The 19,474-nt window shown below is 36.2% G+C and overlaps 1 protein-coding gene across 1 annotated transcript in view; it reads left to right on the top strand.

Moving 5' to 3' along the window:
* The window catches only part of LOC109106077 (lipoma-preferred partner homolog), a 49,811-nt gene extending 31,803 nt beyond the window's left edge, over window positions 1-18,008 (top strand). Inside the window, exon 4 of the mRNA XM_042757487.1 lies at window positions 17,949-18,008. Within this exon, the coding sequence (XP_042613421.1) occupies window positions 17,949-17,984 (36 nt within the window). The 3' untranslated portion in view covers window positions 17,985-18,008. The remainder of the gene's footprint in view (window positions 1-17,948) is intronic.
* The last annotated feature ends 1,466 nt before the right edge of the window (window positions 18,009-19,474 follow it).

The raw sequence follows: 19,474 nt of genomic DNA, 5'->3' as shown, positions 1-19,474 counted from the left end.
TTAACACATATTTTCATTTAGGTTCTTAGGTTTAAAATCGAGCTCCATGCTTTAATCCTGTGCATATCTTACCAGTTGACTTTCTGAAATTCAACCAGGCAAGAGAACATCGTTCAAAACTTGAGAACAAACAAGGTGTTGACACTGAATGCCACATGGCAGTTTCCGTCTTATCGCTGGTCTTCCCCCTCGGCAGAACTTCTAGGTCACTACCTTGGAGTCCTCTGCAAAAAGACAGCTTGAGGCGCCCGCGAATCACTTTCTCTTTTTAAATTTCCCAAGAATATCTGGTAATGTCTTTCACAATCAGCCCAAGGATGTAAAACATCCAGTCCAATTATAGTGATGCAATACGCTGTTATTAATATATAAGAGTGATGGGATGATAAGTGGCAGGCGCTTGGGATGTGTCTTTTGCCTTGTGTCGTTGTAGGTCCTTCCTGCTCCACACAGATTCTAGTGCCCTTTTAACCAGCAATCATTTCTGTGTCATTGGTTTATTTATTGTGAAGCAGAAAATATGCAGTGCTTTGAAAAAGAAATGCCACACTCAATAACATAATGCCATTCAAAACTTCAAAAGGACAAATATTATTATGGAGAAAGGACTCTTTTTTGGAGTTGCCTCAGAGAAACATTAAACTGATTCATTTTCTACTGGCTGCTCCATGGAGATGGCTATTGCAGTCTCCGCATACACACTCTCCATAGCCACAATCTGGGGAAAAGAACACACCCTTGAGCCCAGACTAATTCAAGGATTTTATGCACTAGTACAAACAACTGCAGCCCCAGCCTCTGGGAAAAGCTCATCAAGGACTGTGTTTAACTAAACACAAAATAAATACCACATTGTAGGGAGCAGCCTCATGAATTAAGAAAACAAATTAACATTATTGGAAACACAAGTACATTATGCTGTGAGATGGCAGCTCTAGTCCCAAAATAGTGCATCAAAAAACAAAAAGATGCTGTTTTACGGGTCTCTGAATTTCTCTTTGAACAGCTCCCTCCACCCCACCCTCTATTCTTACTGCATTCAATTTCTGTATGATCTGAACCGTAATACAGATTTGTTGTTTCAGCACTTAATTCGGTAACACTTTATTTTAAGGTGTCCTTGTTACACGTTACATGTACTTACTGTACTATTATAATAACAATTAATTATGCATTATTACATGCAAGTATGCCAAACCCAAATCCTAATCTTATAGTAAGTACATGTTAATGAATATTACTCAGTACTTACATGTGTAATTACACTGTAACAAGGACACCTTAAAATAGAGTGTAACCCTTAATTCATATAAGAATGCTGCTTTGAGATAAAATTGAGCATGCTTTAAATGTCAAGATCTTGTATGATGAGGAATTATCCCATGGATCTCGTAGGTATTTTCATAAAGACTACTATATTTTCATACTCTTGCATAGACACAATGTAGACAAACATAAACATACATATACTAACATGCAAAGGTTTGTTACAAAATTGTTGCACAAAATTCTGTTTCAAATAAATGCTGTTCTTTCTATATCTCAAATAATCCTGGGGGGGAATTCTCTTTTCAACTTTGATAATAAAAAGACTTAAGAATAGAGTAAAGTGTACTGAAGATGTATTTTTGCCATCACAGGAATAAATGACATTTTATAATATAATCAAATAGATTTTAAATTGTAATAATATTTCACATTATTACTGTTTTACTGTATTTTTGATCAAATAAATGCAGTCTTGATAGACATAAGAGAATTTAAATGTGATTCATTCATTCATTTTACCAAACTTTTGAATGGTAGTTTATATAGTGTAATATGTTATTGTGACTTAAATGAACATTTTTATTTAATTGTGTTAAAGACTCTTGTGTGTGCCTACTACATTTCTAAACAAATAACTAACAAATCTATAACATCCCTATACTAGTAAATGTAGTGAGTAATGAACACACACACAAACACACACATCATGAACACATACCAGCATCAGTGGGCAACCATTTTTTTGCTGCGGTGCCCAGGGAGCAGGTGGAAGAGAGTGCTGGTTATTCACTACCCCCACCTACAATCCCTGCTGGTACCGAGACTCGAACCTCCAACCTTTGGGTTACAAGTCCAACTCTCTAACCTTTGTCATGTCAGGACATTTCCATAACACTCCACACAATGCAAAACCAACTTCGCAAACTAATCTGATGCATAAATAATCTCAAATATCAAGTAAATATTAGATGGCTTAAGAGCAACAAGCAATTGCCATTTCCTGGCCACGGTTCATTGAAAGGTCTGCGCTTATATATTTGCTTCCATTCGCTCTGAAGGGGATATTTTGCTTTGTGTCCCTTGTCGCAGCGATCATTAGATGTAATTGAGAACTGTCACGGAGGGTCAACGTCATTATGAGTCTGTAATCACTTCCCGTCCAGTGGTCCTCGTTGCTTTGTGCTGATTGGCTGAGCTCCACACGATCTCGTCTCTGATTGGTTTGGGTCTTTGATATTAGAAGTAAGGTGTAAAAGTGAAGGCTTTTTAAATCAATACAGCTCAAGGACACTTAATTAAGCAAATCTGCCAGCGAACGTTTGATCTCGTTTTTCGAATGGAGGGGGAATTTCATGGCTGCTGGTTCTTTTAGCGATTTCTTCAACTCTCTGCATCTTTTCTGATCTTCCTCTCCTCCTCTTTCTCTCGTCGCGTCTCTCTCTCTCAATTGGGGAAAGGCTAAGCTGGATGATAGCTTGTGTTATTGCTGAGCTTGAGTGACAATTGACAGGGGGAGGATTATTTTCAACTGCTCAACCCCTACAGGCGGCTAAAGCCCCCTAGAAGGTCAATGATGGTTTCAGCTGTCAAATATGCAGTTTTCGTATGTTTGACGTTGTGCTCCCCCACCCGTCTCTCTCGTGTTCTCTGCTTTTTGTGGAGGTGTTTTCTTCTCTCACTCACATATCAACATTTGCATGGGACCTCGTCAACACCTGCTCAAAATAACTTATTCTAGGACATCATTAATGGGCTCGCTGACCTCACAAACTCTTTATTCATTCCCCTTTGGCATTATTCCTATTTTGGCTTGGCCCATTACCAACATTCCATGCCCTTTTTGGTTTTATACATGGAATATCTTTTAACATTAAACATGATTGATATTCGAAATGAATAAAAATTCAAATGAATCTTAACTGCTGAAAACTAACACTTTTATTCATCAAGGATGCATTAACATAATCAAAGGTGATGCAAAAACTTTCTACTCATCAAAAATTCATGGTTTTGAAAAATATTAAGCAGCACAACTGCTTTCAACACAATAACAAGACTATTATTTTATTTAGTTTTTTGTGAGCAGCAAATCAACATAGAATGATTTCTGATGGATCGTGTTACACTGAAGATAAATCAGCTTTGCCATTACAGAAATAAATTGCATCTGAAAATATATTGAAACAGAAAAAAAAGTTATTTTATATTATAATAATATTTCACAATACTACTAATTGTATTTTTAACCAAATAAATGCAGCCTTGATGAGCATAAGAGACCTCTTTAAAAACATTTAAAAATACCCAAACTTTTGAACAGTATTGTAAATGCAGAATAATTGAAGGATATTTGGTTGTACTGAAAAATTTTTCTTAAAAGTTGTGCATATAACTCTAGTTTTGGGTTAAATAAAAGGGCCTTTGACCGTACAGTGGCCTTGTCTGACCTCTGTCATGTAAACTTGGATGGTGATAGCAGGGTATCTAGATGTGCATTACAGCAGTTGTACAGTAGGTACACTTCAGTGCTATATACAGGACATAAAATCACTCAAATACATACGTCAGGGGTGCTCCTAGAGGGCCACTGTTCTGTAAAGATTAGCTTCTTGTTCCTGGTGGGATACCTTAATGAGCATTTTAAATTTTTTTTATGGTTGGTTGAATTTTTGAGGATTTTGTGTTGAGGCAAGTTGGAGCTAAACTCTGCACCGGCCCTCCAGGACTGAGTTTGGAGACCTCTGACATACATGCACAACATTCACTGCAAAAGAAATCATCTGCTTTCACTCTCCTGCAAGTGTTGAGAAAACACATTCATAATCACATGCAAGTGATCATAAGTTTTACTGATGCTGAGAATCTTTTGTGTGTTTGTTTGTCAATCACATAATCGATAAATGAGGAACAAAGCATGCTTTGATGACAGAACACATAGCAGGAAGTGAACACAGAGCAGCCAGTGTTTCAGTTTTTTTACACAAGTGGAGTTCCTCTGCCCTGTGCACACACCACACACACACACACACACACATAGAGTTTAATCTGTTCCTGGAGAGTAACTTCTCTTGTCAGTGTCAGCCGCCAGCAAACCGAATCAGCTCTCAGCGTTCCAAATAGTGCTGAACTCTCGTAGCATTGTTGTCCCTCATCGAGAATCTGGGAGATTTTGTCTGGAACAAAGAACTCTAATATAAGAAACAGAGGCAGAGTAAGTAGCTAAAGATAAACAGGCCCTACTGACACACAGTAATATGATTTGTTACTTTCTAGAAACATAGATTCTCTTGGACCTGCCATGGCTCACTTTGAGCACTGGAAGCACATGGGTCTAGTTCTTGACAATGGCATCCAATGCTTGTGACCTTGTTCTTTATTCGCTTGTGAATTTGAAGAGGGACAAGCCATTAAATTTGATTGACAGCAGGGTGAGTGTAGTTTCATAGGTTCTGTCAATGGGACAACAACCTTCCCCTCCAACCTTCAAGTTCAATATCAACAGAAGAAGAAAACATTCATGTTTACATTTACAGCAGATTCTGGCCATTAAAAAATAGATGAGGGCTTCATAAGCTGTGCAGTGTTTCTGACCCTTTAGTTACCTCTCTTGTGTATAGTTTTAAGGGTCTTCTCAAAAGAAAAACATTGAATGATAATAAACTTAAAAGGAAGCTTGAGTTTGCAGAAATAATTTGGTCAGCAATCCGGCATTGTTTGGGAAAGCATGAAAATCTGTCTATTTCTTCAGTTTAAGAAAAACTCAAAATGGAAACCAAACTGACACTTTCAGGGAGATATGATGACATTTAAAGTTCAACTTTGTGTGTATAATCTGTTTTTCCTAAAAAATTATGTTTGCATTATGAGTTAGTGTAGATGTCACACAGGGCTCACAGTAAGGTAAGTTTTATTTATTTTTTATTTTTTTTTACTTGCCCTAGCACATTTTATTGGCCTCACTATAAATGATTAATCAGTTTTTATTTTATTTTTATTAATATTTGCTAGAAATAATATTTATATTTTTTCATTAAATGTTATAATTTTTTACAGTTTTGTTCTTCACAGAAACATTTTTGATAATTTTTTATTATTATAAATATTTAAACTTTCTAGATAATAAAATAATAATAATAAATAATAAGAATTATATTTTTCTTTAAATATTGCTTTTCACATTTTTTGTTCTTAACAAAAACTTTTCAAACTTTTCTTTTTTCTTTTTTTTACCCGGGAAGTGAACCCATGACATTGTCGTTGTTGGTTTCATGCTGTACATGAACAGGTATTACATAATGACATTTATGTAACATAACCATAATCAATGCTGACCTGTCATTCTTGGACTAGAGCATCACCACAAATGAACTGAGTGTATTCATGCATAGCCTGTTTACGTTCTGAATCTCACGAAGATAACACACAGCTAACAGTGTGAGTGTGGTCAGACAGTACATCCTGTTGTGTTGTGCATCAAATCGTAAAATAAGTTTTTCTTTCGCAGCTTTAAGTCAGGTTTTTTTTTTTTTTTTTTTTTTTTTTTATTTATGTGTGTGTAAGAAAGTTTTTTTTCCTAGAACCCTACTGTAACATCTGTGTCTGTTTCACATAATTTGCGGTGGATTTATGTAGGCCTAACTTTAAATTAACTAGAGTTCAAAAGTCAGATATTTTGCTGACACCTTCTCACCTTGTCAGTGTTGAGACAGAATTCCCATACTCTCATTTAGCTGATCTCTCTGGATAATGATACTCATACTCAAACCTTGTGACAGGTGATCAATTACATTTTTTGGCACTGCATTTGTGAGATCTAAAATTGGTTGGTCATTGATGTAGCTGTGGGCCTCCACAGTTGGTCTGTAGTTGCTAAATGTTTGAAAGTGTAAAGGTTAAACGACCAGTTTGACAGGATGCTGGAAAGATGTCTATGAATCAGGTTTCATTTCACCCCAACTTTCTCCCCTCTCCCTAGGGGTGCAGCTCTGTAGACCCCCAACTACTACATCCCACCTATGTCCTGATCCAGTACACATTTAAACTGGTAATACTAAACTGTTCACCTTGTAAAAGTTTGCATATCATGCCCTTGTAAATCTCAAGTATCCGTTTCATTATGTAATCACCAAACACTTTGTAAAGTCAATCACAAGTGCCTGTGTGTGTGTGTGTGTGTGGGTGGTTTTTGTTTTATTTTTTTATTTATAGAATTTTTGTAATGTAATTAAGTTTTTACTGTGTAATTTAAATAAATAAATAAATATATATATATATATATATATATATATATATATATATATATATATATATATATATTTCAAATAAATGTTTCTTCAACTATATATGAAATATCTTTCTATTTTTCAGAGAATGTATTTTATTTTATTTATTAATTTATTATAATCAGCATATTAGAATGATTTCTGGTCTGGGCTGGATTAATGGCTGCTGAAAATTCAGTAAAATCACTCAATTAATTTTTAAAACATTAAAATAGAACATAGTTATTTGATTTGTAATATTTCTGTTTTTACAGTATTTTCGATTTAATAAATGCAGTCTTGGTGAAATTTCTTTCAAAAGTATTTAAAAAAAATATACTGCCCCCATACATTTGAACAATAATGATATTCTTCAATTATATATAATACTATTATTTAATTGTCTAATTTTGTTAATTGTGTAAATATCACAAGCATTTTTTTCACATTTACATATCTAACTTTATTTTGAACTTTGATTGGTAGTGTATACTCTTTCAGTTTTCCCATCAACACTTTTATAAGCTTCATATTCTGCTGTAGGTTCACTTGTTTTTATCTTTGCTCTGTGAGAAGGAAGCTCCGCTCCAAATGGGCTCCTCGGAGGGAACTTGAGGTCAGTGTCTGCACTGGCTAAGCATGGATGTTTTGTAGAGGACCCAAACTGCTGACATCAGTACTGCTGGTTTCATTTGTCAGAGTGGGCTCTCTGTATATCAGGCGGGCCGAGCCCTGCGCTGGCTGTTAATAATAAAGCACTGACACTCTTCTGCTCCACGGTCCTAGAGCGAGCACTGCCAGTGCAATAGATTACAGCTCAGATCAATACTTCTCCGTCTCTTTCTGAGAGAGAGAACGTTGCTCTGCCAATCAATCTGCATCTATATTGCATGGTTTGTTTGTCAGCAATTTCAGTATGGAACACAGTGGGACTTGTAATCAGTTACATTATTACATACCGTTTGTTGTAGCCAAGTACGTACTCTGAGGAGCCAAGGAATTGCTATTGTTAAGTCGAGTTTAAATGAGATTGGGAGAAGCTTGCTCATTTAGTCCTGTCAGTCACACCTGGCCTGCAGTTTAAAGTGAGCTTTCACAGCATGAGGCCACACTAGAGATCTAGGATTCAAGCTTTAATTTAAAAAGGGAATTTCACTTTGCTAGTATGCTAGTTATATCATTTGTTATGGAAGAATCATTCTATTAAATTATAAAAATGCAGTGTAGTAGCATTTTCACTTTGGATCTCACACTGGCTATTTACCATCCTAATGTGATGTGTGCTGTTATTCACCGGGATTTTCATTACTTACCTTTATAACTCTCAACATTTCTTTGGAAATGGAATCTGTTTTCCATATTCTCATGTATTGATTGATTGACTGATTTTCAAATGCCTTTCATGTATAGATTTTATTATTTTGCCCTTGTCTAAGACCCCAGACTTTTCAACCTTAAAATGTGAAAATTAATCAGAAAAGGATTATCACATATTAAAATGTATGATAATTTATATATAATATATATATAGTATTAATCATAATCAATATAGGCCTAATAATTTCTAAAAGTTTTATATTTATTGTTTCCAATTATTTATATCAGTTATATGAGTTTTGCATCATTTCCATCCCTATATATATACCCACTGTATGTATGTATGTATATATATATATATATATATATATATATATATATATTTATATATTTTGTTAACAAATATAGTGCTTATGAAAAAACTTTACACAAATATGAAATCAGACTGTAAAAAAAAAAAAAAAAACGAAACTGTGTTTTGTTGTTTCATTGCGCTCCCCCACCAGTGTTTAAATATATAAATGCACAAGAAGATGTGTTCAAAGACAATGTTTAGTGATTTTAGGATTTTTTGATGAATAGAACGCATTTAATAATAAACAGCATTTATTTGAAATTAAATATTGGTTACATATTTTTATATTTGTCACTTTTGATCAATTCAGTGCACCCCTGCAGTGTGATATGTCTGTTTTATGAAAGTGCCCAATATATCATTTTGGCCTCTTGCCCGTGTCATCAGGATTATTGTGTTTGGGTGTCTGGATATACTGTATGCTACTGTACTATCCTCACTGCATAACAGCGACCCCTGCTGAGCGGCATCTCTTACAGCAGACTGTCGCTTTCCAGCCCTCATCATGCTCTAGTTCCCCTCTGTGCTGGACTGCACTGTTTTAACCCTCAGTCTCCCGTCATATTCTGTGTGGTGTGTACAGGTGAACACACGTACACAGGAAGCATCGCGCTCCAAGCTGGGTGTTTTGTCTGTGGAGCAGATAATTTGGTGTGCGGTGTTTGGACAGGAGATAACCTTCAGACCCTCATTCAAATCATCTGTCATTTGCCCAGAGTTTGTTGTCAGCTGATGGGAAGGATTGACTCTCTTCATGCCGAGCAAATGATAGGGAGTCCAAACCAGTGAATCACAAGGAGGAAGTGCAGGAGAGAGCCAGGACACAGATTTTTAGGTCCGAACCTGTGTAGTTGTTCATTACGCTCCCCGCCAGTGTTTAAATATAAATAAATGGCACCTTTACTAAAGGCAAGAACAACATAATGACCGGCAATTACAGCCGCGCCAAAAGAGCACAAGAGGATGTGTTTAAAGACAATGTTTAGTGATTGTTTGTGTGTGTGTGTGTGTGTAATGATAGGTAAAAAAGAACAGCTAACTGTCACTTATGCTCCCCTCTCCGTGATGAACCCTCGATAAACATCTCTTATAAACCTGTACGCTACCTCTCCGTGTCTCTCCCTCTTCCTCTAGCTGGCTTTCTTCTTCTAGGGCCGCTCTTAGCAGCACTTCAGATTTGCTCTTATCTGTTTAGCATGGAGATGTGTCAGTTCTCAAAAACCTGACCTACTTTTTTACAACACACACACACGCTCACCTCCGTCATGCAGCGAGAGAAGCATCATATATTACCGGCTACATACGTCAAGGGCGGAAAGTGATTTTCTGGGAGCAGAGCGTTTTCATATACTCTCTCTTTGTGTCAGTGCGGACTTCCAATAGTGGAAGTTCCTTGATCTTTTCTCTTTTTAATTATTATCAATGCCATGTTTTCTCTGTTCATACAGCTCTCCATCATCACAGTTTCTTTCTTCAGACTTGCTTGTTGTGTTTTTTCCTTCTTTACTGTTTTAATTAGAGCTGAAAACAGCATGACCCATTTTTTTGGGCCATATTCAGAGGCAAATGTATACTTTTTCTGCGTGTAAGAGTGTGTGTGTTTGTATTTCTGTGTTTGCTAGCTCCTCTCTAGGTGGCCTTGAGCTTGTTGTTTTGCCTCTGCTGTGTTTTTTTTCTTTGCTTTCTGTTCCTCCCGCTCTACAGAAGCCAAGACTGTCCTTTGCAGATGTATTTTATTTATTTATTTTGCACGCATATTCACTTAATTGCCTCATACCATAGAATATGACAGATATCTGTGGTATGTTCGCGCACTCCACATTTTTCATATACCCCCCCCCCCCCACCACACACGAAACACACCATACTAGGGTTCCAAGTATTGTAAACAAGGTCAGAATGGGAACTAAGATGCCATAATAATGGCAGCAATATCTGCAAAATTTCTAGCTTTAAAAACTTTACTGTAATGCATTAAAATCTTTAAAGACATTTTGTATGCTTTGAAACTGAGAGTACACTGAAATGATTTGTTTGGTGTAGATGGAGAAGAAACAATTTTTAAATCAGAAATTGATAGATAAATTTTCAGACATAATTACAAAGTAATGGCAAGTAACATTAAATTAAACATGAAATTTGGAAGTAGATAGACTGAAATAACATTTTCTTGTAAACATACTCCAATAATCTTTGTTTTAATTACAACTTCTAATATATTACAGTGTAACCTGTTGTGGAACAGTATTAAACAAGTGGGTCATCGAAAGAGTGAAAGAAGATACAAAACAGTGTATACACTAAATAAAATAGCAGGAATAATAATAACAGCTATAGATAATTAGTAGTTTATTTTTAAATGTAAATTGCATTTTTTTTTGCACGTTCAAAATAAATATAGTGTAAAAATATCATTAATTATTAATCATGAATATTATGAATAAATCAATAATTATTAATGAATAAATATGATGTTTTTTTTGGGAAGTCCATACCACATGTCATTTTAACAAACTGAAACACCTTCCCTTTAATAAAAGGTCAAATTATTTGACATTTTATAAGCTTTATTGACCTTGACACACAGTTATGAGGGTCTGCAGGGGTCTTTTTCCTTCATTTTATTTATGTATTTATTTAGTTATTGCATGTGGTGCAAGCAGCAAGCAAAAAATAAATAAATAATAATAATCATAAAAATGTATAAATAATTTATTTTTCTTAGAAGTGAGTTTGAAGTATTAAAGTATTGTATGTGTGAACTGCATTAGTAGCAGTCACATCTTGCACAATATTTCATAGTTTACTTTAAACCATCATTATGAGTTACCATGTTAAGCCCCTTACATTTGCTCTCATTGTTTGGGTAAAAAAAAGGCCCCAGGTCCCTTAAATTGTCAGAATTCTCCATTTAACGTGAATTATATAGATTGTTGAATTTTTGTGTGGTTTTCCCTACTCAAGAGTGTGTCCACTTGTTCAGACACGTCTCATCTGCATCCACTATTTGTCGTATTTGTCTCATTCAACATCCGTGATCATGTTAAACGGCCAGCATACATTTTAAGAAGAAAGAAGAAAGGTAAATAAAGTAAGCTCAAGGTAAGAAGTAACTCATTTGTGCTTGGAAGGTACCTCGCCTATCGCTTTTGCTAAAGGGGCTTGGCAACCCCAAATACTAGCTGAAGGTAGAAAGGTCCAAAAACCTTTTTGTTGCATATTTTTCTTTTCCTAGCTTCTACATATTCTGTCATTGAGAGCGAGGCAATGAGAGATACAAGAACTGGGAAATGCAGAATACTGATGTTCAGCTGAGGGTAAAAGCAGTTTGGCTGGTGCAGTAGGTGGGGGCTTGGTGGTGGTGTTTAGTCCATGGCACCACTGAAGGCATCTCAGCTCCCTGTGGGGGGCGGCAAGGTGAACACACACCAGCAATGTGGTGTTAAAAATTGGCCCCTGACAGAATGCCGATAACCCAGCATGAGAGTCGAGGTTTATAGCCTCTGACTGAGTCTTCTCCTCATCCTTACCTCCTTTCCTCCACCTGTGCCCCCCTGGCACATCACCAAGTCATTATACATCCCCTTTCTACTTCTGCCCACATCTAAACAGACATTATTCTATCAGACTTGCCATTTAGACGGATTTTCCTCAGTGGAATATAGATTATTAGCTGATTACATCTTAGTAAAGCACATTTAAGGGATAGTTCACTCAAAAATTTTGAATTCGGTTCATTTATGTGCCTCACTCCAGACACATATATTTTAAACTACATATAATAACAGTTTTTTCCTATTTAATATATTAAAATGTAATTATTATTTTGGTGATGGCCAAGCTAAATTCTCAGCAGTGATTTGACTCAGTCCTCAGTGTCACAGGAGTCCGTCAGCAATCATTATAATATGCTGATTTGGTGCTCAAGTAACTTTTTTATTATTATTATCACAAACACGGAACAGTTGTGCTGGCTTGATATTTTAGTTAAGTTATTATTATAATTATTATACAGTTAGTATATATTATTTTTTTCTTTACAAAAGTTACTTGTATAGATGGTTTAGCAACATTATAAATGCCTTTAGCTGTCACTTTTGATCAATTAATGCAATCTTTGCTGAATAAAAGTATATTGATTTCTTTAAATAAAATAAATTGTTTTTTTAAAAATGATGATATTGTAAGTGATTCATTCACTTCTCTGACTCAGATGGAAACATTGATCAACTCATACAGAGCCTTAATCAAAGTTTGCCAACACATCATTAATATCAAACCTAATGGTTTTTGCATACTGACATCATAATTTAAGGTCAACCTTGAGGAAACAAGAAACCAATGAGGTTAAAAGTTATTGTCAGAGTACAATAATGACAGAATTTTTCATTTTCTGGCTGAACTTTTCCTTTTGACATAAACTGAGGAAGGTGTGGCCACGGTAATTGTCAAGTGGAACAGAATGTGTTCATACTGATTAATCAACAAAAAGATTATCAGTCAGCTTTTATTAATGAGGGTATTCGAGTGTTTGCCAAAGGAACCATTCATTGAAAAACTACCTGGTCTTTAAAGATCACATTCAGTGTCCAATACAAACCAGAAAAATCACACCTTTCAGATGCATCATGAACATCAACAATCATTTATATCCTTTTAGAAGAAGCAGGAGGAAATTACTCTTAAATAAAGGACCTCATGCTCACAGAAATGCAAACCCTAACCATGTTCTTGAAAAGACCACCACAGTGGCGCTTTGAGCTTGTGACAGATGTGCTTTTATAAGTGAGTATTTCATCTTACGGCACAGAGTGGGCGGTACTGTGAAGGCTTTATTTCAGATATAAAATGTACAGCTTCTGAATCCTTCCGCCCTCTGTTTATCACTCTCCTCTTGCACTCATGTCTTGATTTTGACATCCAACTCACAATAGCAAAGACTGGCCATTTTACGAAACAGTTAGGTTGAGCGTTACTGTTGTGCATGGTACGTTAGTGCTCAAAGAGGACATGTCTAATACACTAACCACCTGTAATCCAGTTTCAGCAGCAGCAGTTATTGGCACCAATTACATGCAAACAATTTTCTGTTTAAGGTTCACATTCTGGTTAAGCCTTTATTCTGAAAAATGTAGCTATTGTCTAATACACTCACTATTATTTATTTTGCTGCTTTTTAGTAATAGTGGACTGTAATTGAATAAACTGGCATTCATACTCTTCTTGCATGGTCTGTAACAATTTCGCAGACATTTAATTTGTAAAATCCCACACAATCCAAAACACATTTCGTTCAATAGCTTTGATTTTTCACAATAAGTCCTAGAACTAATCTGTACAACCCAGGATTACATTACCATTCAAAAGTTTTTGTTGTTTTAAGAAATTAATTCATTATTACTTTAATTCTGCCAGAATGCATTATACTTATTAAAAGTGACAGTAAGGACATTTCTTTTTTTACGGAAAAAATTATATATTAAATATATGCTGCTCTTTTGAACTCCTCATTATGCTTTTCACAAAAATATTAAGCCACACAACCATGTCAATTCAACTGTGATAATATATCCAAAATCTAGCACATATTAGCAATGCATTTTTGAAGGGTTCACATGAATACTGAAGTTTCTGAAAAATTCCACCTTTGCCATCACAGGAATAAATTACATTGTGTAAAATATATATTTAAATAAGAAAACTGTTTATTTTAAAATTTTAATCAATATTTCATGCAATATTAATGTTTTTTTATTGCGCGGTATTTTTTGATCAATACTGACTAAGCATAAGAAGACCTTTTTTTCTGAACACTTTAAAAACACTCTTACCAACTTTTTTGAATGGTAGTGTTTTAAATATGCCACAGAAATCAATAAATCTTTTAATATAATAAGTACTCTAATAGAAAGATCACATTTTCTTAATGACATTATGGCATTGATTTTAAAAACTGCAGTACTTCCTTGTCTAAGTATGCCTGCCCACGACTACAGATTCTTCTGCGAGTCAACTCGTCCCGCTGTTTATATTAAGATTCCTTTAAAATATCGGCAGGCAGATTATAGCCTATTCCGTGCTCACGCTCGTGCATAAGCAGTGCACCTCAAAGGCACCGTCAAGTTAGTATGAATGTGTCAGGGAAAAAGAGACATTGTTAATTATTTATTAATAAAAAAAAACCTATTGCTGTTCTGATCAGTTGTCAGTTTTGCCAAGTTGACGTTGCCGAATGCCGATGCTGACTCGCCATCTCCACATGCTGCCCTTTAAATAGAAATGCACCTTTTTCATTTGGACATAATATTAGCAAAAGCGATTGGCAGTTTTTTTTATTATATTTATTTTAGTTAATCATATATATATAAAAAATAACCTGTTTTGGTTATAATTTTACTATTTAATTGCCAAGCCTCCCGTCAATGACTAGCACCCCCTCAGCACCTGCGTTTCAAAGAGTCACACATTAACATTTAGGATTTAGTTCAGGAAATCCCATGGTGCTCTGATTTGTGGGGTATAAGTGTATGCATATGTTTAATTCCCCCGTCCTTCATGTTGTTTTTTTTCGTAAATGTTAAATATACTACAAAATGCTACCTATATTAATAACAGTTTATAACAAGTTGTACATATGAGAGATAATTTCACAAGCCTGCTTTTTAATTAGTTGTTTTTCTTGCCCATAATAATCCACTGTGCCCACTCAGTCTGTTAAATTACATGTCAAATTGTCATAAACAACATGGAGCGATTGAGAAACTAAAATGAGAAACTACACACATCATAGTTCTTGAAAACATTGAGGCCCCTCATTCTGTGAAGGGATACGGGTCCACCTGGATACCCAGACACAGGTTAACAAATAGATCTGCAGAAAATTTCCTGAGCACTCCTTGATTGTTTGCATCCATCCACAATATTCTGTGTCCATATACAAGTAATTAACCCCCACCATAATAATTAGCTGTCTACAGGAAGTGGAGATATGTTGAATGAAAAGTTTTGTGTGGGCTTTTGCCACATGAAAGTTTTCATTAGTTTCCCTCCCACCGTCTGTGTGAAATGCTGTCACTGGCTTTGTATCTTACTGACAGAACATGTCTAACAGGCCTGACAGCATGCAGATTGGTGCAGGAACTTGTGACAAGAAATAGAACGCCACTCGAACTTGCCATGGAGGAAGGAACTGCATGAGTGAACAACTTCAGGGTTGATAAAGTTGTTGCTAAACTGAGGCAGAGCGAGTGTTTTGTGTCTGTTGGTCAGTGGGAGGAAAACCACGTTTGTTTGGGGGGTGATGTAATTGGCTGCTTGTTCTGAATCCCTTCTCAGTATTGGGATATCCTGTTTAACATTCACACCAAAGGCAATCCAGACCTCGGCTCCGTTGATTTTCTTTTAAGACCCCAGTGATTTGCAGAACTGTGTGTTTTTTGTAATTGAACAGGGTTGTTGGTGTGTTTTTTGGAGGCGGTTTTCCCTGTTTGAGCCTTATTTTTTTTTGGGTTTTTGTGTGGGCCACCGGGTGGGCGGTAATGGTCATTGATTATCTTTAATGGTTTTGGTGCAGAACCTCTGCATTTGGGTTAGGATTCTGATTGTTTTGTCCAGTCTGTCACCTTGAATCACCTGTCTTAGGGTCATTGGGATCGTTTAGTTCAACCAAAACGCCAACACCAGAGGCGTAATAATTTGAGTAAGTACCCTATTTTCTGCCTAAATTATAGCTGTAATATGTCATTTCTTTACTACTAGTATATAAACTCTTAAGCCTGAGATTTCTTGACATCCTTCACAGATGAGATCTGAACATGGCTAATATGAAAAAGTGTTTCCCACTGTTGCCGTGTCCTCTCCAGACTTGCTCAGGCACAAGCATGAAATTGTGACTCTTAACATGCTTTGGATTGTAGGTAAAGTGCTGATTTGACCTCAAGACTTTCACCTTTCATGCATTCAAGCCTTGCTAAATCTTTAAAATGTTTAATTAAAAAAATAAGTTGTTTTGTGGTCTTTATTAAGCACATATTTAACCACTGTCATGTGTTATTGGTGGCCAAAAGAGGATGACCAATTAATCATTAAGTAAAAAAGTGAAGTGGCTTGTGGCCAAGTCAATGGTGACCCCGCCGCCAGGAATTTGAGCTCTGCAATTTAACCCATCCAACTTCACACACACAGTACACACACACAATCCTGAACCACACCAGGAGCGGTGGTCAGCCATGTTGGCTGCGCGGCGCGGGGAGCAGTTGGGGTTCGGTGCCTTGCTCAAGAGTTCTCACCTCAAGGTCATTGGTATTTGAGGGTTGGAAGAGAGCGCTGGTCATTTACATGGTATTTTAGATTATACTTTTCCCATCAGTGTATAGGTTAAAAAAATAAAAATCGTTTGGATTAAAATGCATTAAATTGATCAAAAGTGGCAGTAAAGACATTTACATTATTACAAAAGACTCAAATAAAATGCTTCAAAGAAAAAAACAACAAACAATTCTAATTGAATATAATAAATAAATAGCAGTTACCACAAAAATATTACACCCCTTTTTTCAACTATGATGATAAAAAAATGCCTAATTGAAGCACCCATCAACAATTTCTGAAGGATCATGTGAACACGAACGACTGAGAGTAATAGCTGCTGGAAATTCAGCTTTTGCCATCACAGGAATACAAACAAACATTACACTTAACTTTGTTATTTTAAATTGTGTTAATATTTCACGTCTATAACTATTTTACTATAATGTTAATCAAATAATGGAGAATTGTGAGCAAAGAGACTCGCTAAAAACAAAGGTTTTGTTTTTTTTGTTTTGTATCTACGACCCCACAACCTTTTGACAGCAGTCTAAGTGTAGAATTTGACAAAATAAGGAGACGTTTGCTTTTTAATTAGTTGATTAATCTATTCTAATAAAAATGCCTTTCCACTGGCCCCAAGCCAACAATGTGACAATGTAACAATGTTACTTTTTATAATGAGTAATGAAATTTCATACCCCACTGCAAGATCTTCAAATACAAACAAACAAACAAAACATACAGTACTTTACCTCCCATCGTTGCATTTAAAATACGGTGTAAATTAAGTTTAAGAAGTTCCTTTACTGTATTTATTGTATGTTTGAGTGTTTTGCGAGAAAACGCAGTTGCAGAGCCTTCGGCCCTGTTTCACATGAACGTATGTTCGTATGTGGTTTGGCCATGTCGTCTACACTAAACGCAGTACAGTCACGAATTCAACCTTTTTGAAAACTTCCAAGGTGACAACCGGTTAATACCTTTTTTTTTTTCAGCCTTCCTGATTGGCCAACATGGCATACGTTAGGGTTCTAACTCGCCACCTGTATGCTCGTGACAGCATTTCAATAGCATGTTTTTGTGTTTTGACGAGATTTTATTTTTAAAACTCCATTACAAAAATACAGCAGCTTACAGTGGACTAGGCTTCACTTTAAACCTTCTGAAACCTCAGCACCAAAGCTTGAAAGAACTGCTTAGTTTCTGTTAAGACTGATTACTCGTCAGGCGATGATCCTTCTCCATTAAGAGTGCTTGTGCACATCCTGAAACTCCTTGCATCAACTCTCAATTAATTAGTCCCTGTATTAACTTGTTCTGGTTAGATGACACCGTTTTTCGATCATGTTTGTGAGATTTGTGCCTCATACGTTTGGCATGCAAGGTGATGAAAGTGTACATTTTTTATAACCATGTGTGTACTTTGTTGTGTTTTAGGTCGTCCCGCGGAGGAGACTGGACCGCCTGACTAAAGTGAAGAATGCTGTTCGACATGGGACCAACCCCCCCCTCTGAGGAGTATATTGTATGTGACCTATTTGTACCTCACACAACGCTTACATTGATTTCTCTAGCAGCTAGATCCTCAGAGTGAGTCTCCAAGCTTCCTGCCTCAAATACAGTGGTGCCAAAAAAGGATGTGGACACTTCTTTACAACTACAGTTACTGATAGCATACAACTGTGGACTCCTGTGAACATAAGAGTTGCCTCTATGGTCATTAACTACGTATACGTATTTAAGCTAGGCACCTTACTGTGATATTCCTTTCCCAGATCATGTCCTGGCTGGATTTTAAATTAATCAAAATATCTGGTTTTAACTTTGTTTCCTACTGTACTTACACACGTCACAATTATATGTTCAAGTATTTTCATTGCTTATTGTTCTGTAGATCCCACCTTCACACCTGCCAATATTGGTTGACTATGTATCTGTTCAGCCGCTACCTTCAGCAAGTATGAAGACAATTCAGAATAGATTCAAATCTCTGGCTACATGTCCAGGAACATATGGTCAACCTATGTGAGCTGTACATTTGTGTGCTTGTGTGTGTGGCATACGTAACATTTCCATCATGATTGGAATGGATGTGGCAATGATGTCATTTTGTCTGTACATTGACCTTTGTTCTGTGCTCTTTACCTGAGGACACAAGCAAACATTATTTCCTTTCTTTGTGGGAAGCAGCTGTAGGCCATGGTTCCCTAATCCCTTTCCTGGAGAACTACCTTCCTGCAGAGTTCAGCTCCAACAAACCTGTCTGTAATTATCAAGTGCTCTTGAGGATCTTAATTAGCTGTTCAGGTGTATTTGATTAGGGGTTGGAGCAGAAAGGCAGATCTTCGAATAGACTGGGAACCCCAGATGTAGACTATTTGTTGCTTGCAGAAGTGTGATTGCTCAGTATGTGTGTTGGAGCGTAGAATGTTTTGTTATATTCACATTCGCCCCTCCACCCCATCAGTATGCGCTTCCTCCTTTTTACCGTAAGTGTCAGAAGACATTCCCTGCACTTCTTACCACCAGCTTTTACTGTCAGCTTCTATTTTCACTCTTTAGTTGGGGAACAGAGCTCTCTGCTTTACACATCTACAGTACTTTTCCACTGTCTGAGACATCAAATTTACATATCTATCTATAATAGATCTATAGATACATCTATGTTTTTAAAAGAAGTCACTTCTAATTGATCTAAAGTTCCTGTGGCTCAGTGGTAGAGCATTGCGTTATCAGCACGAAAGGTTGTGGGTTCAATTCCCAGGGAACACATGTTACTGTAGGTAAAAAGTGTTAGCCTAAATACACTGTAAGTCACTTTGGATAAAAGCATCTGCTAAATGCATAAATGTAAAATTCAGCAAAAACAGTAATTTTGTGAATTACAATTAAAAATTATTCCTTTTAATTGAATATATATGTGTGTGTGTGTGTGTGTGTGTGTGTGTGTGTGTGTATGTAT

The sequence above is a fragment of the Cyprinus carpio genome, chromosome A6, assembly GCF_018340385.1.
Source record: "Cyprinus carpio isolate SPL01 chromosome A6, ASM1834038v1, whole genome shotgun sequence".
NCBI lineage: Eukaryota > Metazoa > Chordata > Actinopteri > Cypriniformes > Cyprinidae > Cyprinus > Cyprinus carpio.
This window is presented reverse-complemented; position numbering and strand designations above follow the sequence as displayed.